General features: G+C 41.1%; 1 protein-coding gene across 1 annotated transcript in view; it reads left to right on the forward strand.

Annotated features, from left to right (window-relative positions):
- Positions 1-368: 368 nt before the first annotated feature.
- The window catches only part of ENPP6 (ectonucleotide pyrophosphatase/phosphodiesterase 6), a 32,912-nt gene continuing 12,298 nt past the window's right edge, over positions 369-20,982 (forward strand). The window contains exons 1-2 of the mRNA XM_063135641.1: positions 369-649; positions 14,258-14,437. Of these exons, the coding sequence (XP_062991711.1) occupies positions 412-649; positions 14,258-14,437 (418 nt within the window). The 5' untranslated portion in view covers positions 369-411. The remainder of the gene's footprint in view (positions 650-14,257; positions 14,438-20,982) is intronic.

Genomic DNA, 20,982 nt, shown 5'->3' on the forward strand with positions numbered 1-20,982 from the left:
TCTATTTCTATGAAGTGCTCTGAAAACCAAACAAGTAGGAACAGAAAACGCTGTGTTATTACCAAGTTAACCTTTCATATGTCTGAGAAGCAGCATGAGATTTAATGCACAGAAGTAAGTTTCTTTGTCCAGCTCATTAGCGCTATATTTATTCTAGAATTAGAAATGTGGTTAATGCCATCTCCCTACACTACATTAGAAGGCAACATTCAAAATCTTATGGTTAGCCTGTAACTTTTAAAGCCGGCCGGTTAGTGCTGCTGTACCTTTAAACTTTGGAATCAACCCAGCAAAGTGAGAATAGGCTGTGTGAGGTCCAGCCCTTGAGAGCAGCTTCAGATGCCTCATTCAGAGTTACTGCACAGGGACAGGCAGTGCAGAGAGTGCTCTGCCAAAACTCCATCCACCAACATGGCAAAGTGCATGGCCCCCTTTCTCCTACTTATCCTCACCCTGGCAAGCTCATCTCTGGCACGTCAAAAGCTCCTGGTGTTCTTGATTGACGGACTTCGCCATGATTATATCAGCGATGAAGCCCTCGAATCCTTGCCTGGCTTCAAAGAGATTGTCAACAGGGGAGTGAAAGTGGATTATCTAACGCCAGACTTTCCCAGTCTTTCCTATCCAAACTATTATACGCTGATGACCGGTGAGTACATCTTTAACTTTCATCATTCTCAAGATCCGGCAGCCTGAACTGCTGCAGATCATATAAGGTCACTAGTTCCGTAACATGGGGAGATGAGTACAGATGCTGAATGGTCATGTGAAAGCTTTCTCAGTGAAGCTTAAAAGGCATGATTGGAATGAACTGTAAAAACAAAACAAAAAACAAATCTATCATTTGTTCTACTCTAAAGTAAGAAACTTCTTGCAAAAATATTATCTTGCCAAAGAGTTAGAACTTGTTGGTTCATTTCAAAAGCACACTGTGTAAAAATGCAATCAGATAGTTTTTTAATAAACGTCAATTGACGTACTCTTCTATTTAAGTTATAATAATTAGTTCTAAATTTGCATCTATGCATATAAATTGGCACATGCAAATTTTATTTGATGGTACAAGTATTGATTTGAATTCTCTCAGGAGAGATTGTCTGGCGTTACTATGAAATAATTCTAGTGTATAGAATATTTTTCTCAGCTGGTGCATATCCCATCGTGGAACATTAGATTCTGCTGAGTGTTCTTCCCCACCTTTCAAAGTCACTGATTAAGACATATTTATTTATTTATTATTGCATTTATATCCCACATTTTTTCCTGCAAGGAACCCAAGGTGGCGTACATAATCCTCCTCCTCTCCATTTTTATCCTCACAACAACCACCTTGTGATGTGGGTTGGGTTGAGAGTCTGTGACTGGCCCAAAGTCACCCAATGTGTTTCCATGGCCGAGTGGGGACTAGAACCCGGATCCCCCGACTCCCAATCCAATACTCTAGCCACTACACCACAAGACATATATGGCTCATTGCTAAAAATGGGACATACAGGTTTGGGGACAGTATAAAAAAATACTTCACGATCTGCAACTATTCTAACTAAAAATGAAACATCACATTAGACAAGACAAGGTGGTAGTTATTATCTTTTTCTTTTTGTTACTTGTCACACCGGAGAATACAAATGCTTAATGCCTCTGCTGTAAACTTAGAGAGTATCTACCATACTGTTCTGGGTTTGGGGTTAATCTGAGTGCTTTCTCAAGAAAACCAACAACAACAACTCAGTGAGTCTGGTTGTGAAAAGGGATTGTTAGAATGGGACAAAGTAGTTGACTGATTCTCTACTGTTATGGAGATGAGCCAAGGGGAGGCCGGCCTTAAAGATGGCCAGAGAGAGACTATTTAGGAAAGGGGCTTACCTGTCTCTCACCCCTGGCCCAGGCCTGTACAAAATGAGTCTGGGGAGAAAACAACGAAGCAAGCTAAGTTTGTGTGTTTAACGGTCTGCACTGGAACTGGAGCTGAAAAGGAAGCAGAGAGTTGACTTTGCTCTCTGCAGGAAATACAGGAGTCTGTTGTATTTTATGTATAACTCTTAAAAAAATTCAGTAGCATGTGCAGTTGTTCCCCTGACATATTTTTTTATACTGAAGTTTTCATTTGAATGACCAAGATATTATTTCGATTTGTGTGCTACATCTTAACAGCATTTTTTTTTTCATTAAAAACTTGCGGGCACAAACATTCCAATATATGCCACAAACAAAACTTTTTCATCCTTGTTAAACTGCCATTTGTATATTTCTCCTGAATGCATATACAGCACAATCCTATGCATCTTTAGACAAAAAGTCCTACAACTCCCAGCATTCCCCAGCCAGCACAAATATGCATAGATTGTGCCATAAATGTTTTACATCCTGATTTGTGTCAACATCAACGTAATACAAAAATCTTTGTAAAACCAGCATAACGTCATGGTTTGTGACTTTGTGCTGGTGCACATTGTATCCTATGATGGCACAATACGCCTTATAATTGGCAGCTAACTACGTTGGCTGGCCACTTAGATTATTTACCCTAGAAAAGTCCTATTCACTTCAACAGCACTCCTTCACGGTCAGCAGTTCATGGACTGAAACATCTGTAATGTTTCCAAAGTTCATGTTTCCTCCTTGATTCAGTAACACAGCAGGAATGCACAAGAAGAAGAAAAAAGAATATAAACAAGGGAAAATCTATCCAGAAACTGCACACTGAAACGCAAGAGATACATTTTGTATGAACTAATGGCCACAACTTTATTAAACATAAAGGATCTGCCACAGTTTAAATTCTTAGTTGTTATTATCTAATGCCAACTCACACAAACCTCTCAGGTACCTTTGTTTCTTGAGATGAGTTGAGGGCCACAGTGTCATGGAAAATCAATTATCTTTACCTGCAATAATGACACAGGTGGGTGGGTGCCAATGAACAATGATGAGAGTAGGGCAATCTATCTTCCACTGGCTGGCCTGTGCAAAGATGGACGTTTGGGACTACAACTCCCACAATCCCTGACCATTGGAGATGGTAGTTGGGGCTGATGGGAGTCATAGTCCAAAACATCTGGCGGGCACCAGGGCCAGATCTACAACTTATGTCATATCGATATAATCCCATCATGGTAATGCTACATTCCACTTGTGCATTTACCTCGGAGCACACACAGTGCCATCTGTTCTGATATTTTGGATAACACAGAATAAACAGTGGGAAATAACACCATAAAAGCGGTACATGGAATATGTAATGTGCCCCAACAGTTATCAGTGCACTTCCAAAAGCACTAGTGTAGACCTAGCCCAGGCTGCCTATCTCTGCCCTGGGCTCTCTGTGTTAGCCATGCATAATTTTGCCCCTCCCACCTACAATGCAATTGGATGGAGAAAGAGGCTGACATGCATATGTGTGGCAGGAAAGCGGCTTTTGTACAAGACAAGTGGATATGTTGCCTCTTCAGTTTTATATTTGAGATTTAATAGGCTGTACTACTGTTGTGCTCATTCCTTTCTGAACTTCCCACCTTCTTGCAACAGCAGTTCATCTACCCAGCTTGAAATGTGGCACTTCATCGAGTGTTTGTGAAGTGCGCAGCACAATTTTTATGGACGGCTACATGGAGACAAGCCCTCCCCCTTTATTGAAAGAAACTTTCTTCCAAGCAGCTGCCCATAGGACTGCAGCTTTATTTGTTTCTGAATGCTGAGTAGTGATTGGTGGTGTTGGATATTGTATAGAGAACTATGCCTTTCCTGACCCCCAGCATTGTTCTCCCTAGCCCCCAGTGGCTTCCCTGATCCCTTTGCTGCCTTTCCTAACTTCTACAGTGCCTTCCCTGATCTCTGCACTGTCCTCCCTGCACTTCCCGCCCCATGGCTTTCCCAACCCCTGCGATGCACCGTGGGGTGCCAAGCCCATCCTAAAGGTAATAGTCCAGGTCACAGAAATTTGATACTGAACTCATGACAATGTTACTGCTTGAGTCACACAGCATCTTACATAATGGCAACTTGTTCATATGTTCAGTGTTTATGGCACACTGTAACAGAGGATAGGCCGTAATCACTAAGGGTGTTATAATCTGAGCAGATGTTGATCTACACTACTTTGGGCTTTATGGACAACAGAGTCGTGAGGCTGAGGTCTAAATAAGATCTTTCCCTGTAGCTAAAAAAAAAAAAAGATTAAAAGAACTCATGGGAAGACCTCTATGATATAGGCCCTGGTGCTGAGTGTGTGTGCGTGATAATTCTCTCACCCATGCCCCTACTCCTTTGCTGAAAGGGCTTCATTTTCTCCAGACTCTCATCCAAAGAGACAGAGACCTGGTTCACATTTAACATGAAGGAATTTCCTTGCAGGGCTTCTTGTCGTGGTGGATGCCGTTTTGAATATTTGAGCCATTGTGGGGGTGCACCATAGCTTGTAGTTATGTGTGAACCTCAAGAGGGTGGGTTGTTGAGGTGCTTGACAAGCCACCTTCAACCCTAAAACAGCCCATGGGTTCTGGGTGGCTTGTCAAGCACGCCAACAACCCACCCTCGCCATGTTTGCATATAACAAGCTATGGCGTGTTCAAATATTCAAAATGGGGTGGGGAAATTCTCTCATGGTGGCTTTTTGTTATGTGTAAACCTGCCCAGAGAGATCCCCAGTTTTCAGAAGACTGTCTGCCAATCATGAGCGCCCATTGATGAAAAAAAGCAACCATCTAGCCTAGATCATTAACCAGCTATCCATCTAACAAAGGGCTGGTTGTCCAGCAGCTGTAACACCCTCTCCCCCATCCCCAGTAATAAAAACAGAGGAAGGAGCCAAGCCACAAAAATATCAACACAGGGTACATCCTTCAAACTCAAGGTCATTCAGAGTTCAGGCTAAAACATTACAATATCATTTAAACTTGAAGGCAACACTATGGTGGGTGATCTTGTAGAGCACCTTCATATTTGGGCATCAAACAGCTGAATCTTTCAGAAACATCAGGAATTGATGCTTGATTTTTCTAAAAACTTTGTTTATAGGCTTGATCAGTCTAAATGGACTGGGGAGTTAAATGTAACATGTAAACCTGTAAGTAATTCTTTTCAGAGTGACTACACCTTATCTTCCTAGTATAGTATAAAACCTGAGTTAGCCTGCAATTACTCAGAGTACTGTGGGATGTTCAGGGCCAAACTTAGGTGTGTCCTGGCTAGTGACTTATGAGAAATTCAGTTCATTTCAAATTACAATTTACTAGTTTTTACTTCCTGGAGCCAAATGCAATTTGCTGTTGACTGTATATTTTCAAGTTTACAATGCAATTCACAGACCAAAGAAAAGTGCATTTAAAAAATACATACATTTGAAAAAGTGTTGACAATTGAACAATGGGCACAAAATCAAACAGAGAAAGGATCCTTTTCAAATACGCATGCAGTTGATGGAAACATTTTGGAAAATGTACACTGAAATCTGCACACTTTCATCTGATTTTTTTTTTTTTGGAAAGCTCGCAATCTGATAGGGACACAAGTTGGGACAAGCTTTGAGGTGGAATTTGGAGAACTTCATCTTCAGTTCTGTTGATTGGCACATTCCTCGGCCTGGCAGCCGTGCACATGTCTGCTCTATCATGTATCAAGGGGTGGGTGGGGATTTGCTATTGCATGAAAAGGAGAATGCCAGGGAAACAAAATCCATTCATTTCCCCCATCTTACCTTGATATGTTTTATAATGATGATGATGATGATGATGATAATAATATATTTCTTACCCATCTCTCCGTTTGGATCGAGGCGGGGAACAACAAAAAGTATAAAATATATAAAACTTTATACATTATTAAAACATCCCAAATTCCACTGGATAGTTTTAAAGCAGTTTACCAACAGCTTGGTTTTGATATTAGCAGTGTGTCTGGAAAGGAAACTGGTTTAAACTGCTGAGTGCATTGATGTACATGGGCTTCTCTTCTCCCCCACCTGCTCCTTTATCTATAAAGAGCCGTTCCCATCCCATCTCTGCTTTGTCTGAGATCAGTGCAGATGCATGGGCAAAATATACTTGACTGTGTCCAGTCACATCTAGTTGGGGTTCTCTGAGACCTTGGAATGAATGTATCGCAAAGATGGCAAAGGAGAGGCTGCTGAAAGAGGGCGAATCAAACAAACACACCTTTCCCCCCCCCCCATAAATCTCTCCTTGCATTGTCACTTGGCATCAAATAAATTAAACTTCCTTGTACCACATTTAAAGGACTGTGGTTGTCATGCTTAGCATCCTGGAGGCTTGATAAATTGAAACAGAAAAGCCTCCACACACACACACACAAAACAGTGCCATCAGCTGCAGTCCTTGCAAAGGAGCTACCAGCGCTGGTGTTGCCTTCGCAAATGCACTAGCAGCAACATGGTACACTACACTGCCACTCTTTTCTTTCTGCCCCTTGCTCTGGTGAACTGTTCCTTTGCACATCAGAAATGTTCAGCCTTTCAGATTGATGGGCTGGTGCTACAATTTCATTGATAGGGAACAGCTGGAATCCTCTACTGAAGTTCAAAGAGACTGTGAAGGAGGGAGGGAAAGCGGGTAATCTGATTTTCCAAGTCTTTGCTCTCCAGGTTACGACAATTGTGATTGATAGGGCGGGTTCTCAAGATAATGGAGAATAATCCACACTAGCCCCATTCAGAAGACACCTTAAACCATGGCTTTAACCATGGTGGTTAAGCCAGAAAGACAGGCTGTGTTCAGAAGACACCTTAAACCATGTTTTTAACCATGGTGAATAAGCCTTAACCACCATGATTAAAGTCATGGTTTAAGGCGTCTTCTGAACAGGGCCACTGTGAATTATTTTCTCTCCTTATGCGTGCTGGTTATGAGCTGCCTAATTTCCCTTGCCGAGTATGGGTTTTCATGAAGTCCAAACCAGGCGAGAGTTAATATGCCAGTTAAGCAGCTCGTGACCAGCATGACCCGGAAGGGAAAATAAGCCACTGTAGCTTATTTTCCCTCCATGATCCTGTGAGCTGTGCCTCTGTCTTGTTGCAGTGCTCTTGGGGCTTCTCCACATTTATCAAAAATCCTGCAGCCTTACTGGGATTTTGTCTTTCAGAGTCTTCACAGGTTTAATGATTGGCACAATCCAAGTGCTTCCCCACTTGTTTTTCCCATTCCTTCTCATATGTTTCAATTATACCACCAGAAGATGATGCCGTTTTATTGCACAATTTTGATTTATTACAGTATTTTAGATATTTTACATACTGGTGGAATCCTGCTTGAAAACAGCAGGAGTCACACTGGAGGTTGATGACTTCATGAAAAGAACCCACAAACTTCTGTGAATGACCAGTCAGTTACAAGTGTGACAAGCATGCAATAAATTACTCGTGTGGAGAAGTTCTCAAACACCTTTTAATGAGGGAACTTAGGTTGGATTTTGCTATACCATTGGATGAAAATACCTGGGGGGTAAGAATCTGAAGAGGCCTTCACCACCACCACCACCCCCCAAGACCTTCAGAGGTGCATTTGGTGGTGACCTGAGAGAGGGCCTTTTTGGTGGTTGCTCCAAGGCTGTGCAACTCCCTGTCGAGGGAGGCTAGGTTCGCTCCCTCTCTGTTGTCCTTCTGTTGGGAGGTAAAGACTGTTTTCAAGAAGGCCTTTGGCCTGCAAGTGGGTCTGTTGGGGTGGGTGCTGTTTTTAAATTTTTTTCTGTTATTGTTTTCTTTTTATTGTATTTTATTATATTTAATGTTTTAATGCCCTCACCAAACTACGATTTGCAGGATTCTTTGGGGGAAATGATAATATTTAAGTTGATATAAGTCAGTAGCGATTATACATCCTAAGAACGAATAGTCACCAGTAGCACTCCAGGAAAGGTACCTTTGCATGAACCTTCATGAATCATAAACATTCCATTTCACAATTTACAATAATATTTTGTAAATATAGCAGTTCCAGTCCTCTGCTGTAGTTGTTTTAAACTTTATAGTCCATATTCCCTCTTCACTGCCACAAAAGGTAAAGAAATAACAAATGAACTTTTAAAAACAGGTTCTTCAGAGCTAGCATCTAGAGACCTGAAGCACCAAACAGAAAGTAATAGGGAAGTAGTTTTCTCTGTTTCTATGAGGGGTCAACAGCTCCTTAACCTACACTGCATTTTGTCTAGGTTGACTGATGCTTGAAGATGGGAACTTCCTAGCATGTGAGGCTTGTCAAAGGCAATGAAGTGTAATCAGGAAGGTTACAACGGCAGGGAGCTGTGTGAAAAAGTACTTTTCTAAGAGAAAGGAGAGGCTGTTGATGCTGAAGATGGATAGAGTATGTGGCGATGAAATGTTCCACTGGGACTATGTTCCATTTCATTGGATTGTTTTTTATGGTGGTTTAGATGCTAAAGAAAGTTGTTGTGAAAGCTGGGATGAATTGCAGAACTGGTGACAGAAGATCAGATCAAGCGTAGCAACTTGATTACTCTGGATTGTATCCAATGGTATTCTAATTTACGTCCCAGTCATTTCAGTAAAGCAGGACTAACATTGGATACAGCCCTATAGATCTGATAACTTCTTTCCACAATATGCTTCATTGTTCCTTATTTCTGGGATAATACAAAGCCTTACAATGTAAGGCACCACATTAAAAGAAGTATTCCAAGAGCCAGTCCATACAACTGAATTGTAAAGTTGAATCCATGGACTGAAAATGTGAGCCTTTTTGCCAATAAGTGCAGCAGTAACAAAGGCCGCGTTTTTTTTTTTTTTTTTTAAAGGTTGGCAAAGCAACCACACAGAAATCTGAGAAATTACTTAGGCTAACTGGGGGCCTTAGACTGCAATATCACTTGCAATGCACCAAGGTGCACGATAAATGCAAAGAACTATATTTATTTTGAGGGCTGAGTAAAGGGGAAGAGAAATGGGGATGAGGGTGGTAAGTCTTTTTTTTTTTTAGAAGTGCCAAAGCCTTGTTGGGTGAGTGGTTGGTCCTCTGAGTGCATGAGCACAATAGGATACTACCCTCAGTCCACACTCAACAATGGTGATTTCAGGTCCAGCTTGGGGTACGCCAGGACAAAACTTCACTACTCTGGCAGATTAGCACAATGGATGGAAGTTATTCATAAGCCCAGGCGTTCAAAAAAGGATTAAAAGCAACGCATGAGGAGAAGAAGCGCTCCAAGCCCTTCCCTCTCCCTGGCATGGTAGAGAATTCCCACAGATATAGATGGCTCCCTTCATCAGACAGTTGCCTTCCATGAGTACAGATCACAAATGCAAGGGAGGAGAGGCATGAGGTTGGAGCATTTTCCTTAACTTTTTTGAACGCCTGAACAGGGCTATAGAAGGTTTACATAGTTTCAGCAAGAGGCAGCCTCAATCACTTCCCCCCTCCACCTGAAAACATACATCATGGAATATAGGGCTTCTCTACATTGAAACAAAAATCCTGCATCCTTACCAGGGCTTTGTCTTCTGGAATCTTTGCGTGATTACAATCAGCTTCCCCTCCTTTCCCCCCATTTCCTTTGTAAGTTCCATATGTTTCATTTATACAGGCAGTAGATGGTGCTGCAATATTGTGCAATTCCAGAAGTACACCACTTCTTTGATGGCAGTTTATATTTATTACTGCATTTTTGCAAGTTATAAAATGGCAGAATAAGACTTTAAAATGATGGAGAGGCACTGGAGGTTGATGATGTTGTGAAAAGGACCCATGAACTTCCATGAGTGAACAATCATGAGCGCACAATAAATGCCTCATGTAGAAATGGCCATATTTAATCTCCTTCCTACCCCACAATAAAAAAGTATGGATACTAGAAACATAAAATATAATATTCACACAACGTGGGCAGCTGGTACTTCAAGAAATAATGATTGGATTAGTAACTAAGCCACCACACTCTTTGCAAAGCAAAGTCCACTCCTCTTTTACTCTCCTTTAGGCCTACTGAGGACTTCCACATTTTCCTCATAGTTGTGAGCTGCCTTTTTAATTCTAAACAGCTGCTTAAAACTAGAAAGATTAACGGTCTCTCTGCCTTGCACAGCACTGAATGAATGAAGTCCATCGCACTGTGAATTTATTCTTCTCAAATGTCTCTTTAGCACCCTTGTGGTAAAGGCCTCTAAAGAAAGCATAGTATGTAAATTCCTTGGCCCAGCTGCTGAGAATAATCTTGTGCTTAACATAAGAAAGATATAGTAGGCCTAAATCTTTTACTTAGGGGGCTACATCTCACAATATCTTCTGAAGATGCAGAAGTACATCATTCGCTTCAACGTATGATATGACAAAACACACAGCTACAGCTGCAGTTGCACAGAGTGAACTGCACAAGTACTCATGAAGACAAAACTTTTTACAGAGGGAATTGGGGAAGTAGGTGGTTAAGACTGTGAGCTGTGAAGTAAGTTGCAAGTTAAAATCTCACCACAGCCAAAACACACAGGAGGCTCAGGCAAATTACTATTGCCTCAGCCATCCCATGTTTATTTTGCTGCTTTAAAAAAAATCACCTGCCTTTTCCACACTTCAAAGCAGCTTCCACAATGAGAAAAACATACAAACAAACAAACAAATGCAATAAAATGCTATAAGTAACCTACCTTACAGGGTTGTTCTAAGGATGACTGAGTTAATGTGTGCCAAATGTTTTAAAAACTGATAAAAGGAACGTTACTATCAAGTAGTGTTATTATACCAGTTTATTTTATTACTATGCTCCCTTTCCCTCTCTACATGTACACTGAGCCACAACAACTGGTGGTTAAATGCAGCAAGGGAAGTTATAAATACCCAATAATTACTGCAACATTAATTGTTTTTCTTGTGCAGTATTTAATTTCATCCACTGCATAGATTTTTGTTTACACAAAAAATATTACCAGCAGGGAAGAGATTGCTGCATGAAAGTAGGCAAACTGCAATAAAGACGACAGTGGTGGACATGAGTTTGGGGGCAAATAGATTTGTTGAAATTTTTTTAGGAGTTTACTTAGATCCCAAGAATATGGTAGATTCTCCCCTTTGGTTTTGCAATCACAAAGAAGTGTCTTTTCAAAGCAAAATAGAATCTTTCTACCACCCTGAAATCTACTAAGTGCTAAAAAGATATGCCTTTTGCCCTGTTGCTGTGGAGGGACCTGTTAATTTTTAATAATGGGAGAAACTGGAATAATAAGAGCAGAGTCCTGGCTCAAACCCCCATTTGGGAATATTTGGGACTTTAATTTAGATGTGTCAGTAGCAGTCTTTTCCCCCATTTCACACATCCACGATATGGGCAAAAGCAGAATTTATTCAAATTAATAATCAGCAATGCATCAATAAGAGATTAGTAACACAGACAAAACCACAAAGATATCTCCAAGTCCAATACTTCACACTTACTCCCAAGGTGTAAATTTATTGATTGATTTCAATTGCTTTGTACCCTGCCTTTCTCCTTTGAAAACAGCACTCATGGTGGTTGATGTGCTAGTGGAAGCCTATGTCCTCTAAAGTGTTGGACTGGGAGTTGGGAGATCCAGGTTCTAGTCCCCACTCGGCCATGGAAACCCACTGGGTGACTTTGGACCAGTCACAGACTCTCAGCTCAACCTACCTCACAGGGTTGTTGTTGTGAAGATAAAAGTGGAGAGGAGAATTATGTACGCCGCCTTGGGTTCCATAAGAGGAAAAAAGGCAGGATATAAATGCAATAATAATAAAAATAAATAACAATAAATGAAGGATGTAGTTGATGAGTAGTGATCACTTGCATTCTCCGCAAAGATCCAGAATTTGAGAGTGTTGCAATGTACTGTATTTCAGCATGGGCAGCATCAAATTGGGTAAGTTGTAAAATAGACTCCAACCAGATGTTGGCAGTAAAAAGGGCTCCTGTAGCTCCTTTTCATCTCTGCAGCTCTAAAACAACAGGAATTACAAAAACAGATCCAAACTGCTAGTGTAGCTCAAAACCTCCCATCCTAGTAGTGATTTCAGTCAGGAAGGTTGAGCATACCTTATTTCAATTTCAGCCAATAGATGTTACAGAAAAGCCTAGCAAACCTCTATTTAAAGCATTCTGTACGAGGACACTTCAGTTCTTACAGACCCAGTAGCAACAACATCTCACAGCAACCAGTCAGCTCGTTAATCGTCCCTCCTTAAAAAGGAACATGTGGGTCCTGCTCTCAACCTTCTTTCCTGATCAGTTTGGTGTCCATGTGCTCCCACTACCACTTGTGCTCTGGGTGACCCCACACTCAAGACTCTTTCTTAGGGCAGCTGGTGTCCCAAGCACCCATTTGTTCCTTAATATATCCCAACAGTTATAATAAAGCCTGTGTTGCAACTCCCCCTGTGCGCATCCTTCACAGTGATATATCTATCTTGGGTTTTCTTACGATAATAGTAGCACTGCTTGGTGGCTTATGTTTTTGTCTCCACACCTGTATAATACTCCTTTTTTTCTTCTAATTGAAAATTGATATGTAGATTTTTATTGCTTGGAGTTTAGTGTCATTCTATGGGACGATACATATATTTTTATAGATAATGTACATTCCCATGGGTGTTTTTCATGGAGAAGTGATCACTAACGCCTCAGCTAGATGAGGGGGGTTGGACGGGGGTGATCTTGCAATTTTTTGATCGTGAGATTGTTGCCCTGGTTCACACGCTGCATGTGACATCTGCCTGCCACTTTTTTTTGTTAAAGGGGATGGAGTGCACAAGCACTCATGCACAATTTTTTTTAAAAAAAATTCCCTGCTCCCCCTACCTCACCCCTAATGGGCACAGAACTCCTGAGGAGCTCTGTGCCTGGCTACCTGCAGTTCCTTGCGAGGAGCTGGGACAAACTGCAACACCAGGCTGCATGTTCCGCAGTCTCGGGATCATCCTGAGACCGTGGAAAAAGTGGGCTACAACTGTAGGGTGATATCTTGGGCCAAGGGAGAGATCATCCCTCACTGCTCCTGGGATGCCCTGTGTGTCATTTGGACGCACAGGGACGATCTCAGGGCGAACACCGGGGTATCGCCTCATCTAGCTATGGCCTAAGTAAATGATGATACCTTTTGTGGAAAGATCTCACCGGATCCAGGATCTGCCTTCTACAAGAGGATGGGGTCTTCCAATTGTGGAAGAGCTATCCACCCAATTTTTGAGGACCCCCCTCCCCCAATACTACAGCTCACCCCATTCAGCAGGGTCTTCCTGAAGCTGCAAGGGATGTTGTGGAAAGATGTGTGTGTGAAACTCTAGGGTGGAGGAACATAGTTCCATGAGCTGGTCTTGTTATTTAAGCTATTGCAGGCTACATTTTCCTCTTCAAAGAATGTGAAAACAGCCTTGCAATCCGAAACTCGTGTGCTATGGCCTTGTTACGTTTGCAGTGCAGGGACACGGAAACTAACATTTGCCTGAGCATTTGCAATTGATCTTTGCTCTTTATTTCACAAACAATTTAATCGCAGCAAAGGCCTACATGGCACTCATATTAGGCACATTAGTTACACAGAAGAGATTTGAGGTCTTAAATATTTAAAGATTGCTCACATGCGGGAAGAAAAGCATTGGTGTGAGATTTTTTTTTATTGTGGATTATGGATGAAGGCAAATGTTACAGTTGTAGAGCTGTGGGGCCAGACTTCAATCCAATTTGCCTGTTCTTCTCCAGGGTTGAGCTCTGTTAAAACATACACACACCATTCCTGAGCAGTTTCGTAACTGTTTTTAAAATATTGCCATTTTGTTAAAAAAAGAAGAAGAAAAGAATAAGGACCAGAATTGTGTTCTCTTCGTGCACAAGGGTTTGCCCACAGGATGGGATGCTGGATGAAGAACAGATGAGTGAGAGGTTCAAATGAGTAAAAGCAGCCTCACCTTTTTCTCCTCTCATTTTACTAACACCGGTCTAGATGGTTGATGTGAACAGATGTTGGAGGAATTGTACAAGTCATTTCATTCATCCATACCTGAGATGAAGCAGTAATTGTGGAGCTCCTCTAGAGGAAAACAAAGACAAATGACACAGAAGATTCCCACCCACCCCTGTCCACCATCCATTGAATTTTTACCTTTACGTCTTCATTTTCCTCTTTTGCAAATTTTGAGTAAGAGTAATTATTTATGTAGTGTCGTCAGAGAGAGGGGGGGGAGAGAGAGAGAGAGTACCAGAATGGATTTTCCAGGGTTCATAAAGGAGTTTATGACTGCTAAATTTGATTGAGCAAATGAAACTATAAAACTACTCTTTAACCTTCCAGGTCGCCACTGCGAGGTCCATCAAATGACTGGGAACTACATGTGGGACCCAGCTACAAATAAGTCTTTCGATATTGGTGTTAACGAAGATAGCATGTTGCCTCTTTGGTGGAATGGATCAGAGCCGTTGTGGGTGACTATGATGAAAACAAAGAGGAAAGTCTCTATGTACTACTGGCCTGGTTGGTATTGCTGAATTCAGCATCAACTGCTGACTAACATTGCATATTCTACTTTTCAACAGCTTTAAAAACAAGTGTGTCACTGATTGCTCTGGCCCTGATCCAACACAGGGCCCATATGGAGTCTTTTTGAAAAAGCTGAAATCCCACCCACCAGCTGCAATGGAATCCTACCCACCATTTGTCCCGCTTCCCAAACAGATGATTAGGGGGATTTCAGCCTTTGAAAAAGCGCTCAGCACACAGAGCAGCAGTGGGACCGGGGAGAATGGCTTCCCCTCTCTGTTGCCATCCTGCTTTGAATTCTATCTTTTTGTGTATTGCTTTGTAAAATGCCATGAACATTGATGACATGATGGTGGTGGCGGCAATCATAATTATATAAGTTAAGTGGAAATGTACATTAAAAGAGAAGGTTCACTCTAAAACCTATGGCAGAACCCAGTTTCAGCAATAGTGAGCTATCTTAAATACAGCCTTCTCCATCCTTGTACCCTTCAGACTACAACTCCTAGCACAGTGATCTTCAACTGGTCCAGACTTGAGACTCACCTTGGACTCCCAACCTGTAACATTGTACCCACTTTCAAAATTTCCCAACATGGTGCCAACAGCTTTACCGTGACATAACTAGACGGATTATGTGACCCACTTTTGGGTTGCTACCTACCAGTTGAAGATCACTGTCCTGGCATCCCTGACAATTGGCCATGCTGGCTGGGTTCATTGAAGAGCACCAGGTTGTGGAAAGCTGCTGTAACAATAAAAAAGGCACATTCCAGTTAATTAGTGTAGCTACACTGTTAGCACTTTTCTGAACTGTACTGCAAGCATGACATACTACAGGAATGGGCAAAACATTCCGACTTCTAGCCACACACTTTGTGCCCTGAGCCTTTGATCTTAATCCCCTTCACATGCAGAATTCTCAAACGGTTCAGTTTTTGGTTAATTCTGCTCATACTGTAAAACAACAAAGATTTCAATCTGTAATGTGGTGGTGGTGGTGATGATGATGATGATAAATTTAATTCTTACCCGCTTCTCTCTCTGGATCGAGGCGGGGTACAACACAAATGCAAACACAAATGATAAACACTATTAATGCATGATGCATAATAAGTATATAAAAGGAGCCATGCTTTATCATACCAAGGGCCTATCTAATGCAGCATTCTGTTCACACAGTGGCCAACCAGCTATTGACCAGGAATTCACAAGCAGGACATGAATGCAATACCAACCTACCACCCATCTGGGAGGTTGGTCCTAGAAACTGGTGTACATAGGCTTACTGCCTCTGCTGGCGGAGGTCCCATATAGTGTGGGAACAGTGAAAATGGAACTGTCAATAAAACTCTGATGTATGTAGCAGATCATAAACTTTGGGTGGAATCCAACTATTTTCCCTCCACTGATGGATGGCTTCCATCAGCAGAATGGGGAAGGGACATGGTGTTCACCTAATCCCTCTCCTTTCTGAAGCCCTTTAAACCCTCAAACTGCTCTAGAGGGTTGGAGGATCCTCCAGAGCAGATTTGGGGGATGTCAACAAAGGACTACAATGGGACTGGTAGTAGCTGAAAATTGCACCCCTCCCCATGTCTCTGATGAAAACATTCTATCAGTGGAGGGAAACTAGTTAAATTCCACCCTTTATTTGTATACATTTATTTCCATATTAATATTGCCTCTGTAGATGTAATAGGTTACTGTCAGCTTGTGTCTGTGCGTGCTTTGAGATGCATATATATACATGTCTCTGGGTGTGTATGTGCATATAGAGTGCCAGCGAGGCAGCTGATCCACTCGTTCATGTCTTATGCCAGTTCATCTCATCCCATCCCATATGCACCCAGTCACGTCCCCCATCATACAATACTGCATAAGAGCATTCAACAGACAGGACAGTGTCTCAGCAACAGACAGACAAAAAATAAATAAATGACGACAATGCAATGTTATGTTTGCTCAACTTTGATAAGGGGAGAGACAAGACAAGCCATTCTTCCTTTCTTAAATAATACAGTTTATGAATAACTAAGATATCACAGCACTTTAGTCTTGGCACACGAGTAGCTATAGCTGTCAAGTGTTCCCCAAATCCATCAAAATACCATCTCATGATAATTCCCAAATGATCACTGGTTAATATCAGCCCTACCAATTGTTATTGAAACTAGTATAGCTTAATGAAGAATTAAAACCTTTCTATAAATTTTAAAACATGAATAATTTTGTAATAGTTAATGAACTATTTTCATTAACTACCCAAAGAGTTTTCGACAAAAATAAAATTTGCTCCCAAGTAATGTATTCCCCCCCCCCCGAGTGGTTAAACTTCCCTATCCCGTGGGTTCAGGCTAGATAGCAACATTTTAAATAACTATCTGAATTAAAACAAACAAACCTACAAGCCAAAATAACCCCCAATATTTAAAATACTAGGTATCAAAATAATAGATATTAAAATAACTTCTAATAGCTGTCCAAAACAAGGTCTTAAGATCCATCTAGAACATGCTAGAATCTCAACGCTGAAACTACTGAAAATGATCTTAAAGTTTACAGTTCCATAGAGCTGCTGTTCCAACCTGGACATACCTTCATGCCCACATTTGGTTCAGAGTGACACTATAGCCATGTAGGAGGTGAGGCGTGGGGAAAACACCACGTCGTGCCAGGGGCAAAACATGATCCTGAACCATGTGATTTCTCCACTCACAGTCTGACGTGGTGCAATCTAGGCAGAGATTCTGTTACAACCTGTCCTAAAGATCTATATGCCTCAGATCAGATACAACAAACCCAATATTTGTGCATGGACACCTATTCAGATCACCGATATTAAAACCACAGAACAGTGCAAATTATTTGTCCATTACTAAACTTGTTACAGAGAAAGGATTACAATTCTGTGCTTTAAAAAAAACCACTTGGTGATTTAATGTCACATATTTCAATGACCATAGTGACTCGGTTTTTCAAGAGCATGGATAACTTTGCTCATACTGAAGTTCAATGGTTGCATCATCATATGAAAAATGTTGAAAAAAGAAAAGAAAGAAACACCATGCAGATTCCATTCCTGCTTTCCCCCATACACAAGACATTTCCCAGACCTTTTTAACAGGTCTGGAAAGCTTTAAAAAGTGTTTGTTATGACATTCAGCATCCAACTGTTAAACCAATGTTTAGACACACAATTTGAAAATGACAGAGGTTCAAGTCCCTATGTCAAACATATAAAAGATGCAGAAAAGCATACATGTTGTTATTAGAATAATCATTTATATCTTAGAAGCTCAAAGTGTATAGCTCAAATTATACTGTAAAATCAGTATAATACAAAATGGCACAACCTTGGTATTCAAATACTTTGAATATTGCACATTTGTATACTGAGCAAGCTGAAAAGTTACAGACAGATGAAAGCTTTGTCAGATAGCTGAAAGTAGTGTAACAAAGGGCAGAATGAACTGTGGTGTGTAGGCACATCCCACCATGATATCTGTTCATTGGTTTTTGCTGTGCTTTAGCAACACTGTTTGGCTGGAGACACCTGTGCCAAAAAATGTGTGCATATTCCCTGGGGAATAAAGAGTATACCTATCATACCACTTTCAACTCTGAAAAATTATAGTTTTCAGATGGGTAGAGCAATCCTATGGTCCTTGGGAGAATGTCCCAGAGACCATAGGCTAAGGCTGACTCCCACTCCTAAGGCCATAGATACTGCCTACGGGAGGGGGAAATCCAAGATCAGGTCATCCCCTTTCCAACACAAAGGGAGAGAATAGTCTCAGGATGCTGTGAATTATTTTATTGACAAAGAACCCAATGTGTTTTGACCTATTTGCTTTATTATTAGGCCTGCTTCAAAGAACTTTAACAATACATATATAGAACATGAATGAGACAACGCAGAAATAAACAAAGAACTATTAAAAGAGCACCATTCTCTCCCTTTGTGTTCATCTTAGATGCCCACCTGACTTGCACCCTCATTCCGTTTCCATGCCACCTTTTCCATGCCACCTTTTCCAATGTCATAATAGCAACCTCGGAAGAGATTAGGAAAGACAAAAAGGAGGAGAAATGGTGTGCAGGGAGAGGAGAGGCATAGACCCATAGTATCCTACAGCCTCTCCATTGCTGGCCACCAGCAGTAAGTCAGCTAGACAAGCTCAGGGACCTGTCTAGCTGTCTAGCTTTCTCTCCCCCCCCACTTTTTTTTTTTTTTTGTAGGAATGGGCAGTGATATTGGTTCCACCATTCCTCCCACCCTGCCTGGTTCTTGCTGCCAGGGCTTTGGATCTCATATTGTGCTCTTAGAGACACATGCTATCTTTTGCAAATCATATTTTGGTCACCATTTCCACCCATTGCCAATTGGGAAATAAACAATGCATAGAAATATCATCACTGCTCACATGGGCTTTAAAATTTAGGCAAATGTGCTTTATGAAGTTCTTTGTAGATCTGACTTTATTTATAAAATACAGCAAAGAATAAAACAGGAAGTGAAAATGGAAAAGACTTATAATAAAGATTTAAGAACATGAACTACTTAACGACTGAGCAGCAATTATTTAAGAAGACAGTTAGCCCTCTGAAGACTGGTCCTGGTGTCAGCACTTGGTAACCTATAGCAGCTAGCAAAGCCCCAAAGCCCTGTCAAGGCCCACCAGTGCTGAGTCTCCCCTAGACCAGTCAACTGGATCTGTGAACAGCCATTTTAATTCCCACAATGCCCCGAACTGACAATATGTTCAGCATTCCAGGGAATTGTGAGAAATTATAATGGAGTAATAAAACTAAAATTTTCGAGGTAAACCTGAGGGAGATTGCTGATGTCATATCCAAGATCCCCTCAAATGTGGAGCTGTCCTTTGATAAGGACTGAGGTTAAATTGTCTATTATGCTAAGTCCTGTACTGTAAAGCCACAGGAAAATCTGGCTCTTGCTGTCATATCTAAGAGCACTTAGGTGTAAAGGGCACACTCATCACTTGCCCTGTGTTCCACAATTTTAAAATAAGAAATTTCCACAGTTCACAATATAACATGATGAGGATTATCACACAAGGCTCTGCCGTAGGGCTTTTCATAATAAGACACTGGTGCAATGTACTAATTCTGCCCTAAAAATGTGCCAGTTGAAAGGGCCACAGCAGCATAGCCTGGTGCATTATGATTTTCTGAACATAAGGAGGGGGGCAATTTATGGTGAAGAAAAAAATAAGTTATTAAAAATATGGGTTATGCATGTGCTTTGACTTACAGAACAAAAGGTATTTATTCAATGGTGCATCAGATGACTCAGTCACGGTCAAGTGGTTTGTGGGGGGTTGAGTTTGAGAATGATTTATTAAGGAGAATATGCAAGACTTCAAAATGTAGGTGATCCACTGCTAATTCCTATGAAAGAGAAACTAGACTGGGACCGTACGCGTGAACACACACACACACACACACACGCCTTAACTCCGTTAACCTTTAAAATGGCATTCTAACCATTTTCTGGGCAAGTGTTTTTAATCTTGTCAAGACCATCCATACTACTAGTTTCACTATGAAATTACAACCCTCTGGCCTTCATGACACTTTGGGAGCTTCCAGACAGGTTCTACGGGTGAGCAGTATAATTCACATGGGATTGTGCTGATCCCTACACTGACTGCTGCTTATCTGGGTTGCCCAACAACATTGTGAAAAAACAAGAGATGGAAGCCCCAGACTTCATACTTGCTATCACATCCGTTCTGGAGACACTTTGCTTCTCAATTCCGGGTTGTCACTATCAACCGTCATTGCTCAAAGCAATATCTGGAAATGCCCATAGAGTTCCATTCTTCCAACTTCAAAAAAAGTCACATGACTTGCTTTCTTTAATGCAGACACTATTTCCTAGCATTCACTGCAGTTTATTTTCTGAGTTTCTGGCTGCAATCCTATACCCACTTACCTGGGAGTGAATTCCATTTATCTCAATAGGACTTTTAATTCTGAGTAGGGTTGCACTGACAAAAGAAGAACCAAATTATCCACATTTAGGCAGCACTCTTCCTGTTTAGGCTAGAACATTTTTGTCTATTTCCCTTCATACTGCCTCATGTGTTCATATCTTGGGATTATTCATGGAAATATATATTACAGCACTATGATTTCAGGGCTCTTGGATTATTAAAAACTAAATTGCTTGAATTTTTTGTTGCTGAGCAGAGCATCTATGAATATTAATATTAAAACATGGTTCTCTTGTGTTCAGAGCCCATGTTCTCCTTTAGGAGTTGTTGCCACAAGTTTCTAGGACTCCAAACATAGTGTATTTTGTTGGAAATGGCTTGAGGTGACAGAAAGTTAATTGGTATAAAATGCTTTAATAAAATCCTGTGTGGAAATAGATTCAACCGTTCAATATAGCAGTTCCACAAAGAGGTGTTCTGCATCTAAATACAAAATATTTGTTTAAAGTCATTTTGAAATCTAGACATTAACTGCTCTTAATTTCTCAGAATACAGGGGCCATGTGATTGTTTACT

Source organism: Elgaria multicarinata, chromosome 10 (assembly GCF_023053635.1).
Source record: "Elgaria multicarinata webbii isolate HBS135686 ecotype San Diego chromosome 10, rElgMul1.1.pri, whole genome shotgun sequence".
NCBI classification, from domain to species: Eukaryota; Metazoa; Chordata; class Lepidosauria; order Squamata; family Anguidae; genus Elgaria; species Elgaria multicarinata.